Genomic DNA, 26572 nt, shown 5'->3' on the forward strand with positions numbered 1-26572 from the left:
CGACTCTTGAAGACGCAGCTCGCCGCTCCTCCAATCAGTGATCAGCTGTACACGGGCGGACCAATCAGACAGCGGCGCTGTGTCCCCCGAAGCTGACGCAGGCGCAGGCGTGTGCGCATGGCCGGTGTGATGGTGAGGTAAGGGAGCTGGTGTGAATGAATGCAGGTTAAAATGCTGAATTAAAGAGTTTAAACTGATCTTTATAGAGTTTCTGTGTGTGAGTACAGGATTAGTGCGGGTTATATTAACTGTAAACTGTATTACTGTGGCTGTTGTGTGTGTGTGTGTGTAGATGTAGTTTATGGGTTAGACTGTAATCTGTAACAGTAACAGGGAGTTTGTGGTTTAATAGCTACAGATCTGCACACTGTTATTATTTCACACCTATAAACATTAGACATTTTAAACACAACATTTTAAAGCCCATCTGTTTAAAGGTTTGTTTCAGGTCAGTTTTAAGAAGATCTTTAGAAACAGCTGAATGAGTTGACCTTGAATAAGTAATTCAGTAATTTAATATAAAATTCTAATACTTAATAAAACGTAATAATTATTACAATACTTCTAATACTTATACTGTGACTACTGTGATTATCCCTTTACATTTAAAACAGTAGTAATATGTAGCAGCAGTACAGTCATGTTGATGTTACACTGACTGCAAAGAGGAGAATGTTATTTCTGTTATGTTAAACAGAACGTTAGCTACAGTAAACTAGCTTTTTCTGAAGAGATTAAAATTATTTCTGCTGTAGAAACAACTGCATTTGATTGATTTATTTATTTTTCAGATTTTATTAATATATTTTAGGAAGATGTAAACACTTTGCTGTCTTTAAAAAAATAATAATAATGTGACTCCTTTTGAATGTCGTTATACTTTTGGATAAAAAACTTAAAAAAAACATAGAAAATTCATAGAAAACTATTTTTATTATATTATTATTATTGTTATTATTATTATTTTCTATTTCTGTATTTTTATCGCACAATTCATTAATATTAGTTGCGTGAACTAGTCCGATCCAATATTAGACATGTATATATCTGCCGATACTGATATACATAATAATAACTTACAGAAGGATTAGACATCCCAGTATAACTTCAGAAACAATTTTAACATTTATATACCTTACATTTTAGCTTTCAACCAACCCCCAGGCATTCAATAAATACATAGTTTATTTTTGGTCCTATTCTCTTTTTTTGACTACTTTCCTCTTTTTTTGTGCTTTAAAAATATATTTATGAAAGTATATTACACTCCTCAACCAGAAGTGGGAAAGGAAGGAGGGGAACAGGAATAAATACTAATTCTTGCATAGTTCAATAATATCTACCATAGGACCCTCCCTAGCAAAACCACAGCAACCACCAGGCTGTTCATTAAGCTCAGCAGTTACTCTTGCCCCCCTTTAAAAAAGGTCTAATTTAATATTGTTGGTTTGATTCTTAACATATGCTCTTGATATTTGAGTATTGTGTCAAAACACAGAGGGAAGAGATGTTTGATCTTGATGGATTAACTTATTTTAGATGGAGATGGTACAAACTGGTTTACAACACTAATTTAATACTACAGTTGCTTAAATATGGTGATTTTTTTATTCAAAAAGTGTTGCACTTTATCAAAATAAACATAATTAGTTACACTTTCTGTAATCAAGTGTGCAGTTGATCAGTGTGTTTTTGAAGCTTTAATAAAATCCAAGATTTTTAAAGATCAGAATAACAAATTTATCTTTTTGTCATATTGCCTTGCTCTAGTTTCATGGAAAGAAAAAGAACAAAACAGCATTACATAATCAGATGTAATTCTTAATAACATTTCCCCTAATTTATTCAGGGGCTGGTATGCGTTGTGCATTTCTAATAAAAGCTGTTGTTCCTCTGTCCTGACAGGCGTGTTCACAGACTGCTGACTCTCCTGGATATTTACTGTCGAGGAAATTGTGGACGTATCTCAACCAACCTTCAGATTCCAGGGCTTTCCCTCTCCTTCCATGCACACAAATCCGTCATGGCAGACCCCCAAGCCCCTGCAGCACATCCTAGCCTTTACACAGCGCCCCCTGCAGTTCGAGGGATGACTGAACTGGACCGGGAAGCTTTCACGCAAACCATCAACGTCCTGGCCATTCGTATCCCCACCAGCGTCATCGACAAGGTTGTGAAAAGCCTGAAGAAAGTGGCCCTGCAGAGGCCCGGGCTCAAACGGGTTGTAGATGACCCCCAGAACCAGACGGACAGTGATGGTAAAGAGCACCGGCTGCTCCTGCTGGACCCTCAGAGTGTGTCCTCACCTGAGAGCTTCAGCCAGGATGAGGCCAACGCACTCAAAGCCTTCAGTGTAAAGCCTGAGCTCCAGCGATACGAGCTCAAACTGACGTATGATAACCTGAAGAGTGATGAAGTTCTGCGGGCTGTGCTGCCCGAGGGTCAGGATGTGACCTCAGGCTTCAGCAGAGTGGGACACATCGCTCACTTGAACCTACGAGATCACCAGCTGCCCTTCAGAAACCTTATCGGTAATATAAAGTATGATCTAGAAGATGGACTGTTCGTATGAGCCTGAGAATTAAAGAGAAAAACAGACCAAAAATTGAATGCACAGCCCCTCCACATATGTACATAATAGAGATGCATGATTTAATGCACTTCTAATTTATTCATACTTGAATCGCAAGCTAGTCTCCTATACAAACATCCAAAACCATGTGTCTAGTGCACATTATTGCACCAACAAACAGACCGTTCTTAATTCTGGCAACTTCATCTCTTATGTTCGAATGATATAGTTTGAAGACAATTTTAAAGGAAAAACATCTTAAGGACGGCTCCTTTAAAGAACCTTTGAATGTTTCTTTCTGCAGGTCAGGTGATCATCGATAAGAACCCAGGAATTACCTGTGTGGTCAACAAAACCAGCACCATCGACTCCACATACAGAAACTTCCAGATGGAGGTTCTGGCAGGAGAGAACAACATGGTGGCCAAGGTAAGAACCTTAATATTGTACTGGTTAAAGCAGAGGTTCTCAAACCCTTACTCAGAACCCAGTAAAAGATTCATGTTTTAGGTCTGACAGCATCAGTACCATGGTGTCAACAGGGGCAAGGAAAAACTCCCTCACATTAAGAGAAAGAAACTGAGAGACTCAGTAAGAGAAACTCATCCTCCTCTGGTCAGTACAGTACAGTCCAGACAGTATAAACAAATAACAGAACAAAAACAACTGTACAGACAGATAATGAGGAGCTAGTAATGGGCACATGCTCAGTGTTAAAGTTCAGCCAGTTTAGGCATCCATATCTACAGCTATAGAATGTCAGGAATGGATTAGTGCCGAGCTCCAGAGCAGGACTGCATCACAGCGGGCAGCAGGGCAGTGGAGAGCCAGGTTGGGCATCATCAGAACACAACAGGAGGAACAGGTCATCTCTGTACAAATTAAAGTACTCCAAAATTGAACCTTCACGTTAAGCCTACAAATTGAAGAGCCAATAGTTCTATGCACCATTGGCTATTTTTATTTTTTCTATTTGTTTGCATTTATTATTCAAAACAAATTGTTAATCATTATGAAATGACAATTATCGATACTATTAGAACATCAAAATATCTAAACCGGCTCAAAACCTTGTAGTACAGTACTGTATATAGGAGGCAGTATATATATATATATATATATATATATATATATATATATATATATATATATATATATATATATATATATATATATATATATATATATATCTATATATCAGTGATCTTTAATTTTGGTACTGCCTTCCTCTGTGCAAGCAAATGTATGGCTTTCCCTTTTTTCAACACACCTGATTCAACTTATCAGCTCAGAGTAACGGTGGGTGTGTTAAGGCAGGCAATCCTCTAAAATGTTCTGGGCAGAGGGTCACCAGGACCGTGATTAAAGAAAACTGATCTAGAAATATCCACATCATACAGTACTACCAGGACTGGGAGGGTGAATGTTAACACGGTCTTCACTTTTTCAAACAGCAGCAAAAGCATCCACTGGACCCTTAACTAGGGCTGCAACAATTAGTCGATATAATCGACCATGTCGATTATTTACATTTGTTGACTACAAATATTGACTAATCGTTCATTTGTACCAGTACTGAATTACACAAAGTGCTGGGGACAGAAGTGCAATGGGAGATGGGTAAATATCTCATTCACACAGTTTACACTGAACTTGGTCTGTCTCTCCAAAAGTGCTCAAACACAACAGAATACATATTTACTCACTAAATATTAGAACTTTCCACATTTCAACAATATCTAGACATTTAAATGCCTTTTTAAATCTCATGTTCAGCTGTTTCTATTGTTTTTGGAGATGGAGGACATAGCAGAAAAAAATCATTGACTAATCGAGAAAAAAAAATTATCAGATTAGTCGACTACCAAAATAATCATTAGTTGTAACCCTACCCTTAACATGCTTGAAGGAGAGCATTACCTGCTAATTATGTTCTTTCTGGGTTACCGGAACACTCAGGGATTTCTCAGTCTAGTGCTATAAGGCGGCATTTACGTCCCGCTAGCGCTAAGGTTAGCGGCTAATGCTAATTCTGCTGCACTCAGCCTTAGTGCTGGAGAAATTTTACTTTTGCCTTGAGGACATTCAAAGTTTGTCTTTGTTGCATTCTTGTTATTTACTCTTTAATTACCTTTCTTTCTCATTTCCAGGTGAGAGAAAACGGCGTGTTATATGAGTTTGACTTTGCGCGAGTGTACTGGAACCCTCGGCTCAGTACTGAACATGAGCGAGTCGTTTCTCTGCTCCGTCGGGGCGACATAGTGTTTGACATTTTTGCCGGAGTCGGGCCGTTCTCTGTTCCGGCTGCGCGCCGGGGGTGCACAGTTTTTGCTAACGACCTCAACCCAGAGTCCTACCGCTGGCTTCAGCACAACACCAAGCTCAACAAGGTTCAGGCAAAGGTCACCACTTTCAACCTGGATGGTCGAGAGTTCATCAGGGGGCCGGTGAGAGAGCGGCTGCCGGAGCTGATGAAGGGCTCGGCCGGGATTCACGTGGTCATGAACCTTCCGGCTTTAGCACTGGAATTCCTAGATGCCTTCAGGGGCCTGCTGGGACCGGAGCCAGAGAGGGAGCCTTCCGGTGAGGTTAACCTGCCACAGGTACACAGTTACACTGCATTATAGCATTTCAGATACTGTGTGGAATACTGTTGCTGCATGCTGGTATTCTGAGCCCAATAACTAAGGACTCATGTGAACTATATCCGTAATCTCCATATCATATACCACTAACTACTCAGGCTAAATAGCACAGGAAACAGTAATTAAATTCAAAGAGTGAAACTCATATATAATATACAGGGGTTGGACAATGAAACTGAAACACCTGTCATTTTAGTGTGGGAGGTTTCATGGCTAAATTGGAGCAGCCTGGTGGCCAATCTTCATTAATTGCACATTATTGCACCAGTAAGATCAGAATGTGAAGGTTCAGTAAGCAGGGTAAGAGCACAATATTGCAATGCACACAACATTAAAGGTGACATACCAGAGTTCAAAAGAGAACAAATTGTTGGTGCACGTCTGGCTGGTGCATCTGTGACCAAGACAGCAAGTCTTTGTGATGTATCAAGAGCCACGGTATCCAGGGTAATGTCAGCATACCACCAAGAAGGACCAATCACATCCAAAAGGATTAACTGTGGACGCTGTAAGAGGAAGCTGTCTGAAAGGGATGTTCGGGTGCTAACCCGGATTTTATCCAAAAAACATAAAACCACGGCTTCTCAAATCACGGCAGAATTCAATGTGCACCTCAACTCTCCTGTTTCCACCAGAACTGTCCGTCAGGACAATAAATTATTGTGGTCTAAAACCAGGTGTTTCAGTTTCGTTGTCCAACCCATTTTCCATTGTTGATGATCATGGCTTACAGCTAATGAAATCCCAAAAGTCAGTATCTCAGACAATTTTAATATAATACAGGTTAGACAGATGGGCACTGTGCCAGGTCTCATAAAATAAAATCTGCATCTCCATAAAGCTTGTCAGCAAAGGGAAGCATGAAGAGGTACCAAGCTGCTCGAGGTCTAGTGTGAAGTTTCTACAATCAGTGATGGTTTGGGGAGTCATGTCATCTGCTGCTGTTGTTCACTGTGTTTTATCAACTCTAAAGTCAGCACAGCGTCTAACAGGACAAATTACAGCACCCTCTGCTGACCAGCTTTATGTAGATGCAGATTTCATTTTCCAGCAAAAGTACCAACTGGTCTTACATATCTGTTAGCTGTAGAGCTTGGTTCAGCAGATTAATATTATTATATAGAGTTGTGTCCCAAATAGTCAAAATATTCTACACAGCTGTGTTCCAAATAGCCATATGTCATATGAGTTGTGTTCCAAATGTAATATTGTGTATATATATAGTGCATATATTAATATTATAGTGTTGTATTCCAAGTAGCCATATTTTTATGTAGGGCTTTGTTCAAAATAACCGGAATATTGTGCAGGGCAGGGTGCAGAATAGCCAAAATACAGTCATATGAAAAAGTTTGGGCACCCCTATTAATCTTAATCATTTTTAGTTCTAAATATTTGAGTGTTTGCAACAGCCATTTCAGTTTGATATATCTAATAACTGATAATATAACATGAAATATAACACAGTAATATTTCAGGATTGAAATTAGGTTTTTTTGTACTTACAGAAAATGTGCAATATGCATTAAACCAAAATTTGACCGGTGCAAAAGTATGGGCACCCTTATCATTTTATTGATTTGAATACTCCTAACTACTTTTTACTGACTTACTGAAGCACAAAATTGGTTTGGTAACCTCATTGAGCTTTGAACTTCATAGCCAGGTGTATCCAATCATGTGAAAAGGTATTTAAGGTGGTCAGTTGCAAGTTGTTCTCCTATTTGAATCTCCTCTGAAGAGTGGCACCATGGGCTCATCAAAACAACTCTCTAAAAACAAAGATTGTTCAACATAGTTGTTCAGGGGAAGGATACAAAAAGTTGTCTCAGAGATTTAACCTGTCAGTTTCCACTGTGAGGAACATAGTAAGGAAATGGAAGACCACAGGGACAGTTCTTGTTAAGCCCAGAAGTGGCAGGCCAAGAAAAATATCAGAAAGGCAGAGAAGAAGAATGGTGAGAACAGTCAAGGACAATCCACAGACCACCTCCAAAGAGCTGCAGCATCATCTTGCTGCAGATGGGGTCCCTGTGCATCGGTCAACAATACAGCGCACTTTGCACAAGGAGAAGCTGTATGGGAGAGTGATGCGAAAGAAGCCATTTCTGCAAGCACGCCACAAACAGAGTCACCTGAGGTGTGCTTTTGCATAATGAGAATATATATTTTGCATAATAAGAAATGGCTTCTTTTGCATCACTCTCCCATACAGCTAAAATATTACTCAGGGAGTGTGTTCAAAATAGCCATAATAATATTTAGACCTGTTATCAAAGTGGCTGTAATGGTACACAGTGACTTAAGACAAAGGCTATGTTTAAAATGTGCATGTGTGGTGATAATCATATCACATTAAGTAAAATAAAATACATCAGAAACCCTGTGTTGCAGGTGCACTGCTACGGCTTCTCGAAGGAGGATGACCCTCAGAAGGACGTGGTGGAGCGGGCGGAGGCTGCTTTAGGAACTTCCCTGCAGGGACGCTGCACGGTGCATATGGTTAGGAACGTAGCGCCCAATAAAGAGATGATGTGTGTGAGCTTCACCATGCCCACGGAAGTGCTGTACAGCTCGAACAACAAAGGTAAGTAAATCTGTTTAAAGCTCCAAATCTGAAAAAAATTCCAGGCATAGCATTGAAAATGCTAATTTAGAAAAATGCAGTGTTTATTACATTAGCTTTGGCTTTTGTTTAATTGCAAACAGTATGAAGTAAATGTATTTCATGTTTTGAAACTTTATTTATTAATAAACATCCATTCCTGCATTTCAGACCTGCAACACAATACAGAAAAGTTGAGACAGGGGCAATTTAGAGCTGGTAATGAGGAAAAAAACACAAAATAATGGTGTGATTTCAAACAGGTGATTTGATCATGATTTAGTATGAAAGCAGTATTTACAAAAGAGCAAGAGGATCTCCAGTTGCAGCAAATGCGTAAGAATTATTGAATTATGTAAAAACACAAGGGATTTGCGTATTTATTTCTGTTTATTAAAATGAATCAGTGCAGACAAAATATAAAATGTTGGTTTCATAATGTCTGCAATCAAATAAAAGCCAAATAAATGGAAGAACACATACTGTCCCAACTTTCTCTCATTTGAGTTTTTGCATTTTTTGCAATGCTCAGAAAAGATCAGCCAAAATGAACATCCAAAACTAACAATTCTGGCGTTTTTCTTTCTTTTTCAGATTTCTCAGAGCCATCACCAAAAAGACAGAAATGTGAGGAAGCTGAATAGAAACTCATCTGGGTGGACTGCCATTTTGTTTTTTTCACATTTTCTTTTATAATAAATCATTTTTAGATATTCCACACTCTGTTGACATTTCTGTAAAGTGTAAATGATTCTACCAGTGCTGCTACTGAACCCTAAAGGCTTAATTGTATGTATGGAAGGAGCATCTATACTTTGCAAATTGCAATCATGTGTCTGAGTCACCACAAAGACAGCATTTCGGTGCTTAGCGGACCAATCACAGTTACTGCAATCTACACCAGGGGTTCTCTACTGGTCTAAGCCCGGGACCCAATTATTATTATTTTTTTTTTTTTTTTTTTTTTTTTTTTTTCCCCATGGTCATTAATTCGCAACCCACTATTGTAAAATACAAACCAAACAAACGTATTTTTGAAAAATAGCCTTCAAATACCCATTTAAACATACATATGCATAAAGTGAATTTACGAGCAATTACATGTATGTAAAGTTACTACAGGGAAATTGAACATCAAAACTGCACAAAATAAATAAGGCCTCAAAATCTCATATCTCTGTGTTCAAAGTATATTAATAGGAAACGCTCTCTTTTTTCCCCCCCAATATAAAAGACGAATACAAAATCAGATAAAAATGCTACAAGCAGTCCAATTTCAAAACACCACAGAGAGTAGTCTGCCCCACCCACCGCTCCCCAGACACAAAGCTTACTCGGGTTGCCAAATCAGGAGGCTGAATGTACACAATCTACACAAAATTTAGACGGGTAGGAGAGTACAAGCGAGAGGAGTGGAGAAATACAGAAGTTCAAAATTCTTCAAAAAACTGTTTTAGCGTTATATTGACTTTATAACTGTGCTGTGCTGTGCTGCACGGCCTGAGAGGGAGCTATCAGCTGGGCTCTGCGCTGTGCCACGCTGCGCCACCTGAGAGACAGCTACACCTTGCTAAGCTCTCTCGAGTACTCTCTGCCTTGTTATCCCAGCTGCACACACTCTCGTCATATTCCTTCTTTGGTCACTGAGTTTTTGGAAACATGCTGAGGATTTTTAAGCTGTGGAGCAGCTGAGGTTTAACTGAACCAGCTCTGCTTGCTAAGTTCTTTGCTGTACCACTGATCGCACGCTTTAGTTTGCTTACTGGCCACCTCTGGGGGTGTAGTTAACATTGGGCAACGAGCAGCAGGCGGAGTCAGAGGACAAAACAAACACAGATACCAGGGACGGACTGCAGACTTCAAATAGGAACAAACTGGCTTAACATGATTCCTTAATATCTGATGATACATCCTGATCATTTTATCACTTACTACAAAAATAAATGACATATTGGTCCTTTAAGTCTAAACTGGCCATTAAAAGTAAGCAACTGGATTATTTACATATAGTTAGACACAAGCAGTTGTATGCTTCCAAGTTTCATTTAAATGAAGACAGTTTCAACTTGTTTTACCATTTATTTAAACCAAACATTTACAAATTACAAAATTACAAATATGCTTCAAAAATGACTACACAATGCATCTGTACGTCAGTCAACCAGGACTAGACTGCAGAATGTTTGTTCTGGAATACATGGGAAAATGACACAAAATAAACTTGGGTATGTCTTCCAAAAAAGCACAAATCGTCTTTAGTTTTACACTTCATGAGGTACAAGTAATAAAGTTTGTGTAGCCCAGTTAGCACCAGGCTGAAATCATCACACACTTCTTAAACCATGTGGAGGTGTTTGGTAATCTCTAATAGATTTGCTTCCTGTTTGTGCTTACAGGGAAACTCCACCAATGTTTTAAAAAATCTTCACACAACTCATTTGGGTCAGTTTCGTAGACCAAGAACAAGCCTAGTTTTAGACTATATTCTCCTTTCAAAGGGAAATCTCAATTTTCACAACTGAAAGTCCAGATCAGAGTATCTCTATACTTAATATTAATTGGTTTGTATGTTAATGTTAATTCAGAGAGTTGCTTTGTTTTCAAACATTCCCCCTTCACTCCCTTCACATACACGCCTTCACTCCGCAGCAGAATGACTGTAAAAGATTCTCCTTATATTCCTTTTATTTCTTTTGGAAATAAGGCTTAACCTATCAGTGTTGTAGCAGTGATACAGTGTCAGAAATCCCATTAGCAGGTCTATGAGACTTGATGTGGAAGCAAAAACTAAATCAAACTTGAGATAATAAACATGCCCTGGCTGACTGGAAAAACTCAAGATTTTTTGACCTTTAATAAACTTCTCGTTCCTGCTGGATGCTCTTCACAGAAGTTATCCAGTTGGCTTGATTTGTGCATTAAACATACAAACACAGACCAGCTAACACACACCATGAGGGTGTGTTATACTAACGATGTAAAGAGGCCGCTGAAAGCGTCCTGTAGCGCTCGATGGCAGGCAAGTTCAGATGTGTAACCACCAGCCAGATCCTGCGGCGTCGCAGTTCTCACATGATTCAGATACCTGAGAGAGACAGAGAGAATAACATTAACAAAATCCATCAGTGCAATCAGTGTCCATATTTGTTGCTTTCTAAATACTGCACCATGTTTTACATACGATTACATAATTTTTTGCACTATAAGACGCACCTGAATATAAGGTATCAATGATACCTTTAATGAACGTCTATTTTCTGGTTTATTTTTCATACGTAAGGCGCATTATGAGATACTAGTAAGGAACAGGGGTGTTGCCATTTTTTCCTTCTAATTCAGCCAGCAGGTCTTGCCGCTTGGAGGCGAGACCTGGAAAACTAAGCTAAGTAAACAAATCTGTCATTCTTACGAACAAGTCTAACAAATGCTAGATGTTAATCTACACAGATTTCTTTCCTGAAAACTGTTTATTTGGGTGATTAAAGTGCTTCCGTTTATTTACAGTAAGCTTAGATTTCCAGATTTTCAATAAAGCTGAGTGCATCGGGCATTACCAGTACCAGATAATCGCTAGCGCTAGCCTCATTTAGCAGCTAATCCTGTCCGACAGCGCTACACTAGGGAATCCTGAGTGTTCTGGTAAGCCAGGGCGATATTAGCTAGCTGTTCATCCCACGTAGCTTGTTTTAACAAGGAAAACACACAGGCTACAGTCTGATATACTCACCTCTGAAAGAGCTAGTGCTGCAGTGCTGTTCTACGCATGGTAAAAAAAAAAAACATACCGGAGAGGAAATTAAAACCGGTATGCATGAAAAAGCGATATACCGCCCAGCACTAGCTACACATTAATGTTGAAAGCATCAAAATTAACCAATCGAATAGGATGCTTTATAGGGACTGTGAGAACATAAGATCACATATGGTCACTGTGCTGTACTCCAGTGTGGAAAAAACACCCAGCACTGTGTTTTAGGGTTCTCTGGACTAATGAAGCCCCATTCAAAACATGTGGAATAAGTCTGGATTGACTGACAGAACTAACCACTCAACATCTGCAACTGACCTCACTGATGCTCTTACTCCTGGAAGTGAATACTATGAAATCCTCGCTACAGCAAAAAGTGTTCCAACATCAAGCTTAAAGCCTTCTAAGATCTGTAGAGGCTGTTACTGGAGCAAAGGAGGAAAACCCCCTATGTAGTACCCTCTGAAACACCACTTATCATCCATCATTCTGCTTTCCATTCACATTAATGAGAACTGATAAGGTTGTATGTGCGTGTGTGTGTGTGTGTGCTGCTGTACTATTTCATCAACAGTTCATCCATCCTACACACACACACACAGCAGCATTATCAGAAGTGTCTTGGGATTTGAATTCCCAACTACACACCAGCTTGAGTGGCAGTTCAGTCTGCATTAAGGTATTAGGTGTGTGTGTGTGTATGTGTGTGTTTAAATGTTAACAGCTGTAGAAATACTCCTCCTTTTAAGTCCCTCTCCTCTACTTTACTGTTTACTGCCAAAATTGTATCAAAAAAGTTGAACACAACTTGTTGGAAGTAACTTTTCATACAAAAAATAGAGGTGGGCATCTCACAATATATCACGATACTGTGATTCTCGATATATATATATATTTTTATATACATATTCTTTATGGTACATTTGTGTTACTGAAAAGGATTACATACTCCTAAATAAGCAAATACCAGGACAAATGGATTTATTGGTTTCAGTTTCACAGAATATAAATGAATGCTGTTTAATATTTACACACACACACATACCACAGAGACAGAGAGAGAGAGAGAGAGAGAGAGAGAGAGAAAAGTGGGAATGAAAGTGTAATTAGTATGTAAGGCCTGTAGGGGGTGACAGAGCTTGATAACTTTATATACAGGGTTCATACATGTTTTAACAAATACATTTGTGATTTTTTTCATGACTAAAACCAAAAATAAACTAAAACTATAATGATTAAAAAATATATTTTAAGCAATGTTGGCAATCTTTAATAATAATATAAAGTTTCAGATCCTGAGAGCACCATTGTGTAGGGCTATATTACTGAACTAACTCTGAGCTGATGTATTTGTTAGCTAATAATAGTTTTTATTCAGTCAATAAATGGAAACACACATTTGTGAATTGCAAATTTCCATGACTTTAACAAAACTTTCTGCATATTTTTATTTTTTCTACACTTATCCAAGCCTGGAAATGGCTATTTTCTAAATTTCATGACTTTTCCAGGTTTTTCATGACCGTACAAACCCTGTATATAACTCTGTAGTTTCTCCAGAGGTTAAATAACTCTTCCACAGCTTCCAGAATCCAGGCTTGTAACTACCCTGATACTAGTATTCTGGTATTCAAGAGAATTCAAACATGTGAATATGTGTGTATTTAATTATTAAAGTACTGAAGTATTTAAACATTTAAGTATTAGAGGACTGACATATTTAAACCCCTGTGTGTTAGATAATTGATGTTTTGCACCATCTGAGTATTAGTGAACATCTAGGTATTGGTGAAATGATGTATTTGGAAATCTAAATATTAAAAGATTGAAGAATTTGAACATCTCAGTATTTGTGGAATTTGTGTAATAAGTGTGTTTTCAATGAGAAACAGAGATATGTTAAATATATGTAAAGTATGTTAAATATCACTGTGTTTATGGGATGGAGATGTGTGAAGTGTATGATGAATAAGAGAATATATTTGTAATGTGCTGTGTGTGTGTGTGTTTTGGGGGGGGCTGCAGATTTATGGCGTCGGGGTCTCAGTGGGAAGAAGGGAAAGAAAAACAGAGTGGAGGAGGAGTAGAGAAATATACACACTCAGAATTGTCCATCAAACCACATGCGAGAATAAGTGTGTGTGTGTGTGTGTGTGTGTGTGTGTGTGTGTGAGGAATGTAGGCACACAATCAATCCAGTGCTCCAACGTAACTCATCATTAAATACAGTCAGTGCTGTTCTCTTTACATTCATTCAATCCCTCCCCGTCTGTCTCTCGCACGCTCACTCACCGCCTGTCTCCCGGTCTTTCTCTCTGTCTCTGTCTCTCTCATACTGCCTCTATGTTCCAGTCTTCCTCTCTGTCTCTCTCCGTCTCTCTCACTCTCCCTTTCTCTCCCCTTCTTATTGAAAGATCACTTCCTGACTGTGCTGACATGTGATGACTTCCTGGATGATAGCGTGTGTTTCCTTGGCTAAGTGTATAAGTAAGTAGGTAGCCGCCAGACCACCAGTGCCCCCACCCAACCACCCCCCACCCCTACATCTTGCACTATCCATTAAGAGCTCCCCTATACAACTGAACACCATCATCAGAACAAAACCTCAAACCTCCAGTCCTGTAGAGACTCACTGCTGTATACTGTTCGGACTGTACTGTTAATTACTGACCGAGCAGAACAGACAGCATGTGCAATGTTAATATATTAAAATGTTCTGTAAGATTTAGCAAATATACAGATTTATCATTCATCATTACAGCAGTATAAACGGATGCTTTAACATTGAGATAAGTAATTACAATATATTCTTTACTATTACTATATTTATTATTATTATTGTATGTAATGTATTTTTATTATTACTATATTTATTATTGTATGTAATGTATTTTTCACTACTCACAGCTTATAATAATTCAAGCATCAAACATTTTACAGTTCATCAACAAAGTGTGTTAGCGCACTTGTGTGTGAGTGTGTGTGTTAAAAGGCTCTGTGTTAAAGGGGGCTGCTGAATAAACCTTTCAAATACTTCCACCCTTCATTGACTCTCACTCACTCTCTCTTACACACACACACACACACACACACACACTTCCCTCCCTCTCTTTTCTGTACCTGTGTAAATAACGTTTGGGTTGGGCACAGCTGTGTGTGTGTGTGTTCGTCCCAGGGGTTAAGGGGAGTGGATACATAGATGACCGTTTAAAAACACACGCTAGTCCAACATAAATCACTAGGAACTCAACTGACAGCCTCCCAACCCACACACCCCATACACACACACACACACACACACAATTAAAAGATATAAGTCTTATAAAATGCACAAATTTTCCTCCAGGTCAGCAACAGTTTGTAATCAGTAAATACTAAAAAGTTTTTTTCCACTCTTAGCTCAACAGAAAGAAAATAACTAGAGAAGGTAAGTTAAAAAAAAAAGTTTGATGTATTTATATATTTATGTATAATAATATTATATATCATTATATATCATACTAATATTAGATAGTTATATATAACAACATTTTTAGTATTATTTTTGAATTATTAGTATTATTTTTTTATTTAGTTTCTGCTTTGTTCTTCTGTTTTTCTTCATAGTCATTATTATTATTATTATTATTATTATTGAAATATTCCATTTAAAATATCGTTTGTATTTTTAATTAAAAAAATAGGTAATGTAATATATACTTTTTTTATTGTAGTATTTTCATTATTTATTTTAGAAAAAAACACTAGTATTTGTTTGCTTTTCACATTGTAGAACTATAGAAAGTTATTATTAATAATATTAATGTTATTAAAAAAAGAAAAGAGAATCCATGATCTTTCCTTTTTTTAACCTCTCTCTCTTTCTCTGTCAAACCACATCACAGGATCTGCTGTAGGCAGGAGCGGGAATGGAAATGTATGTGTGTGTGTGTCTGAACTAAAATATGAAACTGCAAACATGGCAAAATTTCACCATCCCTTCCTGTTTACTCTCAGAGTGGGGTGCACCATGGGAAATGTGGTTTATTTTTCTGAATAAGAGATTACCATTAATCTCTGTCAGAGAGAAAGAGAGAGTGAGAGAAAGAGAAAGGGAGATTGAGAACATTTATTTTAAGAGCCTAGTTCTGGGCGAATTAGGGCCTGTGCAAAGTTTGGGCGACTTTTGGGAGAGCACGAATTTTGTGCGACTTTTGAGAAAGCATGAGTGCTGGGCGACTGTAATGCCAGTGTAAACTTTGGGTGACTTTTTGGAGAGCGCGAATGCTGGACGATGTTTGGGAGAGCACGAATTTTGGGTGCCTTTTGGGAGTGCGCAAATTTTGGGTGACCTTTGGTAGAGCGTGAATTTTGGGCGACTTCTGGTAGAGCGTGAATTTTGGGCCTCTTTTGGGAGAGCACGAATTTTGGGCCACTTTTAGGAGAGCGCGAGTGCTGGAAGAGCACAAGTGTGGGGTGATTGTGTGTGAAATGCAGCATTACCCCAGTCTGTCCAGCTGCTCCAGTTCAGGTAAGGGAGGTCCATACGTCTCCACATGAATCGGCTGATACTTGTACAACACCTCCTCCACACGAATAACTGGAGCGAGAGACACCGTCTGACCCTGAAAGAAAGACAGAGAGAAAGAGAGAGAGAAAAAAAGAGAGAAAGATGTATGAACAAAACAAACAAAATGTCTGTCAAACAAGACAGTCTTTTTCTGGAAAAAGCATTTTAAACTAGAACATGCCTTTGGTGCTCCTATAGCAGAGTGTTCCCTAGACATCATAACCTACCGATATCCTAGCGAGAGCTAAATTACAGCTTCCAAACATGGTGGAGGTAGTTTCACTCACAGTTACTGTAACTAGGGCAACATTCACACAGCAGGTAAATGTGGCCCAAATCTGATCTTTTATGTCACATGTGAAACAGATTTTAATTCCAGTTTGGGTCACTTCAATATGTGGCATTAAAATTCGATTTAAGGTAATGCCCCTGAACGGCCAGATGGGAATTAATGCAGATTTTATGTCAAGGGAAAGAGGGGGAATTCTGATGCGACTAACACACCTTAAATTTTAGAAAGGACAGGGTCAAAACCACCAAGAATTCTTAATGAAATGGTCAAACTAAGTCTATATAGTATGCGCCTGTGATAAAATAAAAAACTTGCCTGTGTACTTTTTACAGTGAGCTCATATGCTTCATAGCTTCTGTGTATTTCAGGCAAGAATGAAAGTTCAAGTGAAGTTCAAGTTCAAGTTCTGTGCCTTGGTCAGCTGAAGAGCACACACTATTCAGATGCTTAAAAAAACAAACATTTAGGACACTTTTAACTGCTGTGTGAAGATCCTCAAAGTAAACAATGAGAGACTCAACTCACAACAAAAACTACCTAGATGAAACTACAGCTTCCAAACATGGTGGAGGTGGCTTCATATATATTGGTACTGCAACTAGAACTAGGACAATGAAAAATGAGTCCCTCAACTCACACAGTGTACAGGCTATGTAAATGATATGAAGACCACTGAGCTGCTGTAGTTTAGTATCAGGGAGTCAGTTGAGGTAAGATGTGAATTAAGAGTCAGAGCTTGTGCTGCTTTAGACTGAACCCAACTGAGGTTTTCTGAGTCTAAAGAGCATATGTGTGTGTGTGTGTGTGTGTGTGTGTGTGTTTCTTTCCCTCACTGGTAATGAAGATGGATTGGTCTGGGAGCTGCAATTGAGATCCGCCAGAGATCAGTGTGTATATAACACACACAGGCAGCACTACAGTAACAGTGAAGGTAATGATAAAAGCAGATGTTGAAATTAACTTCTGGGGAAGTCATATGCAGTTGTGTGTGTGGGTGTGTGTGTGTTCCTTTACTACCATCTAATGAACAACACTCTATAAACACACTGTCCAGAGGCCCTATATAACACTTTGATGTGAGTAAGTGCTTACTAAAACTCTACTGAGAACAAATGCAATCTTCTCACACCAATGTTCCACATCTAGCATAATATCTGACCAGAAAACCATCCAGCTAATAGCACTGGTTTTAAAAAGAATGCTGGAGTGTCCAAAAACCTTAAGACAAGTGGTGAATAACCACAACTGCTGACAATGTATTAAAGAAAATGTCTCTCCACAACAAGCTTACTGTGCTGTGTTCAAGCCACACACACACAAACTAGGGCTGCATGATAGGGCAGGCCGTGTGATGTCACTTAAGGCAATTGAATCAAACGCTTTGTCATGTAGCAAGGTTTTGATTCTTGACACAAGAAGTAGATACACAGCGTTGTCTCTGTGTCTGTGTGAGTGACAGGCTGCTTCTTCCTGTGCGAAAAGCGCGAGGAGGAGGGGGAGCGCAACAAGGGGGCAGGAGTAAACACAGGGTAACCCCATGGCCTACATCCACATGGTTGGGCACATGCTTGTAAAAACACGTGTCGAAAGCTGTGCACCTCAGCCCAGCACAGTTTTGCACAGATATTTCCAGTTACTTTTAATCTTAAAAAAATCTTAAAATTTTAATTTTACTTTTGAATTCATGCTTTTAATCCCAAAAAAACACCTCTTATTTACTTTTTTAAGAAGCCATTTAAACGCCAGATTAAAAAGCCAATTACTGCTGTTTTACTTGGGTTTTGAGTGCTCAGCACTGACTCTGATTGGTCCCGACATAAGACGGCGAGCAGATTGGGGTAGGGCTGGTAAGGTAATGGGCCCTTTGTTTAATATCACAATATATATTGTCAAAAAAAGAACATTTGCAATGTAATTTTTCCCCAATATCATGCAGCCCTAACACAAACACCCTCCACAGATGAAAGACATACAAAGGAACAGTCACCTGTTTCTACCAATCAAACACAAAAACATATGATCAAGACAAACTGGTACATAAATGTGCGTGTGTGCGCATGTGTGCAAATAAACGTCACAAAGGTTTGTGAGCACTGAATGTGTTCAAAGGACAAAACACAAATCATGTCTGCATAAAAAGCACAGACAAAAGAAGTGTGTGTGTGTGTGTGTGTGTGTGTGTACACAGAACCAGTCAAAAGTTTGGCCCCACCTCTTCTCTGAGTTTTCTTTTTTTTTTATTATTATTTTTTTTTACATTGTCAATTTAATATAAAAGCTATACGGGAACACATGCTGAATTATTTAATAAATAAAAGTGTTAAACAATCTTTATGAGGGAGTGTCACCTGGAATAGTTTTCTCAGCGTCTTGAAGGAGTTCCTGGAGGTGCTGAACAATAGTTGTTGATTTTCCTTCACGCTGTGAAGCTCCAGCTCATCCCAATTAAATCACCTCCAATCACCATCTCAGTTCATCAGGTTTAGATCAGGGAATTGTGAAGGATAAACACTTATTTTACTGTTTACTACATAATCTATTTGTGTCCCTTAATTGTTTTAATGTCTCCAATATTAATCTACAATGTAGAAAATGTATTAAATAAAGAAATTAAGAAAAACAGTGAATGAGAAGGTTGTCCAAACGTTTGACTGGTACTATACGCGTGCAAAAGAACAGGCTGAAGAAGACTTTGGTAAGGGATATTCCCCAAAACAGTGCGAGTGGAGGACAGACACTTAAACTAGAGCAAGCTACACTCTTACACACATTTACAAATATACACTGCCTGGCAAAAAAAAAAAAAAAAAAAAAAGGGGTCACGGCATGCATTCACTGTGGCATTGTTTCCATAAGCTTCTGCAATGTCTGACCGCAGCACAAAGCCTTCTCCAGCACATCCCAAAGATTCTCAATGAGGTTAAGGTCTGGACTCTGTGGTAAACTCTCTCAAGCCACATGTGAAAATGATGATCTCATCATTGAATATGTCATGGGATATGTCCGTGTCATCAGGGAAGTAAAATCCATTGATGGAATAACCGGGTCTATATTCAGTATATTCAGGTAGTCAGCTGACCTCATTCTTTCAACTGCAGCAACAGATCCAGATCATCTGCTTAGTTAAATTCAGGTGAAGATTGTTTTTGGCTAGGCAGTGTATATATGGTGTTTTGACCATTCTACATTCTGACCACACCAATGCTCTCGTCACTGAATGTAATCAAACCTCCAAAAAAAAAAACTTTTTAATATCCTTGATTTTCAGAAACAGTGAATAAGTGAGTGTTCTGAAACAGGGAAAGGGACTAGACAAGCTGTGTTTGCGCATTTGCAGATCTTTTTTTTTATTATTCACATTATGAGTCTATTTTATGTTTTTCTTTATTGTTTCATTTGATCAGAAAGTCATATCAGCATTTCACTTTTAGTTATACAGTGTATAATTTTCTGCCACAAATAAAAAATAAATAAATAAAAATAAATAAAACAAAAACATTTTGTAGTGTTTTCTGTTCTTAAATTTGCATATTAACCATTATTAACTATTTATTTACTTCTACTAGAAAATATTAATTAAAAAGTTGTCACATGATAATCTTATCTTATTTAAGAACACTTGAACATCCTATAACCAATAAATGACCAGTAACTGTAATTAAGTTTCTCTTTCTTCTTTTTTATTAAACGTGTAATTACCTAATACACAAACAAATTAAAAACAGATTTGTATTTTTGTTTCTGTCAGTCTCTCACCTGGTGAAAGTGAGCTGCTTTAAATGTTTTTAAAGTGTGTGTGTGTCTCTGTGTTTTACCTTGGGGATTCCTGTGGAGAAGATGGTGGTTGGTTTGACGCTTTGTTTCTGTTTCTCGATCTGAGTCTCCAGCTGTGCTGCTCTGTCTTTATGCTGAGCCAGAAGAATAGACGCCGGCAACTGAGAGCGTTCCTACATTAACACGCACACACACACACATACGCACGCACGCATACGCACACACACGCATACGCACACACACGCATACGCACACACACGCATACGCACACACACGCATACGCACGCATACGCATACGCACGCATACGCACACACACGCATACGCACACACGCATACGCATACGCACACACACGCATACGCACACACACGCATACGCACACACACGCAGAAACACAGACTGTTTAATACGAGGTAGGCCTATCACAATGATCATGTTATCATACAATATATGGACATGACCTCAGGGTGTAAAAGAGTGTAATTGCATTATTATGCTATTTTATCTTGTCAATGCCAGGACAGTATATTGTCCAATCCAAAATAAGTTAGTTTGACAGGCCTAATATAAGCCATTTACATCCGTACATGTGTGTGTGTGTATATGTACCAGCTCGTCCAGTAGAGCCTGTTTGTTTTTGCGTTTGGCCTGTAGTTGTCTCTGCTCCTCCTGCAGCGTCTCCAGCCTCCTCTGCTCCGTGTCCTGCTGCTCTAGCAGCAGAATCTCCTCCAGCTCCTCCTGCTCACGTGTCTATACACACACACACACACACACACACACACACACACACACACACACACACACACACACACACACACACACACACACACACACACACAGACACACAGTTTTACACTAGTCATTTAAAAAAATAATGAAAGTTTATGTACACAGATGAGCACAATGCTAACTGCACTGCTTGTCCAACTCATCACACACTCTTCCCAAAGACTTGATAATGTGGTGTTAATGTATGTGTTATCTAGAACGTGGACACACACTGACCAGTTTGACTTTGTTTCTCTGTATGACGTCTCGGTTCTCTCTCTGGTACTGCTCCATTATCTGCTTTGTTCTCTCAATGTCAACGTTATTCGTCAGGTTATATACTGAAACACACAAACACAATGAATTTACTACACATAATTATGGGATGCACTGCTGCAGGATTTTGACATCTAACAAAAGTACTGGGTGAGGTTAAGTCACGTGGTGATGGGGTTGGCTAATTTGATGATTAGAGCTGGACAGGGTTGGATGACATGGTAATGGAGAGGAGAAAGGGTTGGCTAATGTATGAAGTACGCAGGCTGAGTATTGCAGGTAAGAAAAGGGGAGAGGGTTGGGGAATTCAGATAAGGAACAGGGGTGGATCTTGCAGAGATAGGAAGGGGACAGGATGGGAGTGGATGGGAATTAGTGTTGGACGATTTTTTTAAACGATTAAATCGGTTAATTCAAATTACAGTTTTAATGCGATTTTCAAAATGGAGTAATCGCGATTTTACATACAGACATTTTATCTTTTGAATCAAAAATATCCTAAAACGCTCCTAATTTCTGAAGTGTTTATCCATCCCACAAACTAATGCGCTTATATTTTCTCGCACGCATATTTTCTCAGAGGACTGAGCTCGTATTGTGAAATGTTCCAGCACTGCTCCAGCACTTTCGACATGAACACCCAGTGGGGAAAAAGCATATATTTAGCTAGAAATAAATATTTTTATTGCTACCGTTTCTAAAAACTGCAGCGTCGTCATTCTCCGATGAGGATCTGTGATCAACTGTGGAAAACAATAATAATCTCTTTTTCAAAGTTTCTCTGTGGCTGTGTAGATACGAGGTCAGCACGTATTATGAATGCAGGGGCTTGTTATACAATGTTTTGAATCATTGATTTACTCGATGAGTCGACTCAACCCAAAGCATCTGAACACCAAACAGGTTTTATATATATTTTGAACCATTTTTTGGCCATAATCGCCCAGCACTAATGGGAATGGTTAATAATTTGTTTGGGGTTGGGTTATGTAGGTATAGTAAGGGAATTCACCGATTTCCTCCACCTGCTCCAGGTAGTCGTTATACTCTCTGAGACTGGAGAAGTCAAAATCCCTCTTATTATAACTGAGAGAGAAAGAGAAAAAGAAAGAGACATTTTATTTAAGTGATATTTGACTGTGATATGACATATTGACTCCACTGGGCAAAAATATAAACACAACAGAATGAAATACATACTAAGAGAAGATGGTCAAAGAATTAGGAGAAAACGGAGTCACTTACATTTTCAGAACCCTCTTCCGAATCTCCACCTCCTTATCAATAGCAGGATCTTCAAAGAGCTGCAGTCGGAAATTACTCTTTCTGAGGGGGGTATCACACTGCACACAATTACCGGACCCCCGTACAAACAGCATGTCCACACAGTTCTCACAGCTGAAAAACACAGGCAGGCATTCACATATTAAAATTGTAAAACACCAAAACATAAATATTTAATATATATATATATATATATATATATATATATATATATATATATACACACATATATATACACATATATATATATATATATATATATATATATATATATATGTGTATATATATATATATATATATATATATATATATATATATATATATATATATGTTTCGTATATAGTGTTTGTATGCGGTGATTTGTCCCCTATCCAGACACATGTCCACAAGCTGTAATAAATGTTGTGCGTATATATCTGTCCTCTCTCAGTCAGCACGGTAGGAGAGCATGCTTTTCCCATTCAGCACAAACACTGTGTCCTCTCAGAGCCAAGGGCGAACACAGAGGAGAACACAAGAGAGGGCAACACAGACAACACAACCCAAGTCATACCCTTAACCCGTACACCCTACAGCCAACTGCCAACATGTCTTTAATCAGATTAATCACTAATAATATTCTATGATTAATCACGATTGAATCACACTCAAATGATCACACTTCGTTGTATTTTTGGGAGGGAGAAAAATGTTTTTGTTTGATACACATTGCAAGCTGGCTAGCGTTATATTTAATATTTCGTTATAATTTCTCTGGGCACTTTTAATACCATAAATAAAGTCAAGGTGCATAAATATGGGCACCCCTAAACAGAGAAATTACAAAAATATTTAGTAGATCCTCCTTTTGCAAAAATAACAGCCTCTAAACTCTTCCTATAGCTTCCAATTAGAGTCTGGCTTCTGGTTGAAAGTATTTTGGATCAATATTATTTACAAAACATCTCCAGTTCAGTCAGGTTTGATGGTTCCTGAGCATCAACATCCTGCTTTAAATCACAACACAGATTTTCAATAATATTCAGATCTGGGGTCTGAGATGATCATTCCAGAACTTTGTACTTGTTCCTCTGTATGAATGCTTTAGAAGATTTTGGGCAGTGTTTATGTTTAGGGTCATTGTCTTGTTGAAATATCCAGCCCCGGTGCAACATCAACATTGTCACTGATTCTTGAACATTGTTCTAAACATTGTTCTGCTGATATTGACTGAAATTTATGCAACCATCAACTTTATCAAAATTCCCAGTACCTGCACTGGTCCCACAGCCCCACAGCATGATGGAACCACCACCAAATTTAACTGTGGGTAGCAAGTGTTTATCTTGGAATGCTGTGTTCTTTTTCCTCCATGCATAAATAACCACCCTCCAAATAACTCAATTTTAGCTTCATCAGTCCACAGCACCTTATTCCAAAATGAAGCTAGCTTGTTCAAATGTGCTTTAGCTTTAGCATACCTCAAGCGACTCTGTTTGTGGCGTGTGGTCAGAAAATACTTCTTCTGCATTTCTCTCCCAAACTGACAGCTGAAATCTCCGAGAGAGCTTTTTGTATCCTTGCCCTAAACCATGATGTTGAACAGTCTTTGTTTTCAGGTTATTTGAGAGTTGTGTTTTGAGACTCGCATGTTGCCATTCTTCAGAAAAGATGCAAAGCGAAGAAAAACTTGCAACTGGCCACCTTAACACTAACAAGTGGATTATTGAATTAACGTTATAAAGTAAACAGTAAAATAAATTGTTAGTAATTTAATGAGTAGAGATGTGTCTAAACTTTTGACTGATATTGTATGTTTAACAGTGATCGCTCTAAAACTAAATCAAAATTCAGTTCTTTACGCAAAAAAGTAATTAAAGTAAAGCTAGTTAGCTTAGCATCTCTATACTCACAGTGTGTGTCCACAAACATTAACCATCAGCTTCAGAGACGGGTTCCTGTATTTAGTGGTTTTGCATCTCGGGCAGCCCTGATCGTCCATAGCTCGGGTACGCGTTAGATCTGCTGATATAGCGCTTTATTCTGTATTTAATCGGATATTTATTAGAGAAGTTACTGCGCTCTGGGCTCGTGTTTATGGTGTGCTGTAAAGTACGCAGGTTTTATTTTCACACCTGTTTTCAGGCACGGACCGCCCTCCATCGATTTTGACTGGCTACTTACATCACAGCTCTTGTGCTGGGATTGGCTGACGGCTTGTCAGTGTGATCTTCTGACCAATCAAAGAGCAGGAAGGGCGGGACTTTCTCACCGAGTAGCGCTTTCGGTGGTGTAACAGACAAACGCGTCCTGAGAAAAAAGGGTTTAGCGGCAGTCGTTCCGCTCTGTTTATCAATACCAGTGAGTGCATGTCTTTTTTTTACAGTAATTGTTCAATACTAAGTTTTAATTATTTTTTAATCTATTGAGTGATTCGTTTATTACATTTTAATTAACCCTTTCATTCCTAAAACACACAAAAACAAAAAAAATAAATGACCACTTAAAAATGATGAGTTACTATGATTTTACGAAATTGAAAACCTCTGGAATACAATCAAAAGGAAGGCGGATGATCACAAGCAATCAAACCAAGCTGTAAAGGCATAAAGTTATCCAAAAGCAGTGTGTAAGACTGGTGAAGGAAAACATGCCAAGATACATGATACATGATTTCTGAACTCGTAAAACTTCATGAATATGAACTTGTTTTCTTTGAATTATTTGAGGTCTGAAAGCTCTGCATCTTTTTGTGTTATTTCAGCCTTTTCTCATTTTCTACAAATAAATGCTCTACATTGCAATATTTTTATTTAAAAGTTTATAGAGTATATTTATGGAAGCCCATTTCCGCCACCTGAAGAAAAAAAAAATGTCCTCAACTAAGTCATAATTATGAGATAGTAAGTCATATTTATCAGATAAAAAGTCATAATTATGAGATACTAAGTCATAATTATGAGATAGAAAGTCATAATTATGAGATACTAAGTCATAATTATGAGATAGAAAGTCATAATTATGAGATAGAAAGTCATAATTATGAGATGACTTTTTATCTCATAAATATGACTTACTATCAAATAATTATGACTTTTCTATCTCATAATTATGACTTAGTTGAGGACGTTTTTTTTCTTCATGTGGCGGAAATGGGCTTCCATAGGGGTATATAGAGTATTATAGTTTATAGAATAAAACAACTATGTCAATTTTATTCAAACATATACTTTAAATAGCAAAATCAGAAAAACTGATTCAAAAACTGAAGTGGTCTCTTAATTTTTTCCAGAGCTGTGTATAAGAATAAATCTAATTAACTAAACGTTTTATTCCTAAACATGATTTAAAAAACTGTTCTATATCACAGAATTAGTACAAATTTGTTGTTTTACTTTGCCTTGTTTGTTCTGTAGTGCTGACATGTCGTAATTGTCTGAGTAGCAGGTTTTCTTTTCAGTGCAGTGGGCGGAGCTAAGTTACTGTTTCATTGGCTGGTTTATGATCTATTCTGATGGACAACAGGTCTCAATTATTGTTCTGAACAACAAAACATTTGAATAACAGAAACCACATTATGTCCACTGTAATTGATGCAGTGTCTGAAAAATATTTTAAAAAATGCAGATATTTAGTTTTGCTTAAGATTTGTGTGTTGTGCTGTTACAGTTTTTTTTTCCAATTTTATAAACTAGGTTGGTTTTATTAAAATACCTAACACAATTCACAAAACCACACAAACAAATTGCAAAACACATTATGTATCCTGCAAATGGAAGCAATGAACCTAAAAATACTTCAAAACCAGACTTTTGCACCAAAGAGCACACACTTCATTCAGCTCTACCCCAACCTCTCACTCTTCCCTCCCTCTCACTCTCACCCTCCCTCTCTTCCTCTCTCTGCTCTGTCATCCACTGTTAGTGTAAAAGAAGCTTACCTGTGGTCTTTTTATAGTGCTTAATTTCTGATTGAAGAGGTAACAATGAATTATGGAGGTGTTTAGACTGGAGGCACATATTGCCAATTAGCTCATGTTGTGTAATGTTGAATGGCAGTGTAAGACATGTGACTTGATATC

General features: G+C 38.1%; 2 protein-coding genes across 2 annotated transcripts; one reads left to right on the forward strand and one right to left on the reverse strand.

Moving 5' to 3' along the window:
- The first annotated feature begins 47 nt into the window (after positions 1–47).
- trmt5 (tRNA methyltransferase 5) lies at positions 48–8540 on the forward strand. Its single transcript, XM_007247543.4, has 6 exons — positions 48–137; positions 1906–2531; positions 2877–3001; positions 4723–5175; positions 7612–7804; positions 8417–8540. Exons 1-6 carry the CDS (start codon positions 118–120, stop codon positions 8464–8466), a joined length of 1467 nt encoding a protein of 488 aa, XP_007247605.3. The 5' UTR covers positions 48–117; the 3' UTR covers positions 8467–8540.
- A 1347-nt stretch (positions 8541–9887) lies between these two features.
- On the reverse strand, positions 9888–24620 carry mnat1 (MNAT1 component of CDK activating kinase). Its single transcript, XM_049481421.1, has 9 exons — positions 24405–24620; positions 22474–22626; positions 22241–22314; positions 21190–21293; positions 20794–20934; positions 20227–20358; positions 16053–16174; positions 10225–10907; positions 9888–10184 (listed from the first exon to the last, which is right to left on the reverse strand). The coding sequence occupies exons 1-8, from the start codon at positions 24491–24493 to the stop codon at positions 10787–10789; spliced, it is 936 nt and encodes a 311-aa protein (XP_049337378.1). The 5' UTR covers positions 24494–24620; the 3' UTR covers positions 9888–10184; positions 10225–10786.
- Between the last annotated feature and the right edge of the window lie 1952 nt (positions 24621–26572).

The sequence above is a fragment of the Astyanax mexicanus genome, chromosome 7, assembly GCF_023375975.1.
Source record: "Astyanax mexicanus isolate ESR-SI-001 chromosome 7, AstMex3_surface, whole genome shotgun sequence".
NCBI lineage: Eukaryota > Metazoa > Chordata > Actinopteri > Characiformes > Acestrorhamphidae > Astyanax > Astyanax mexicanus.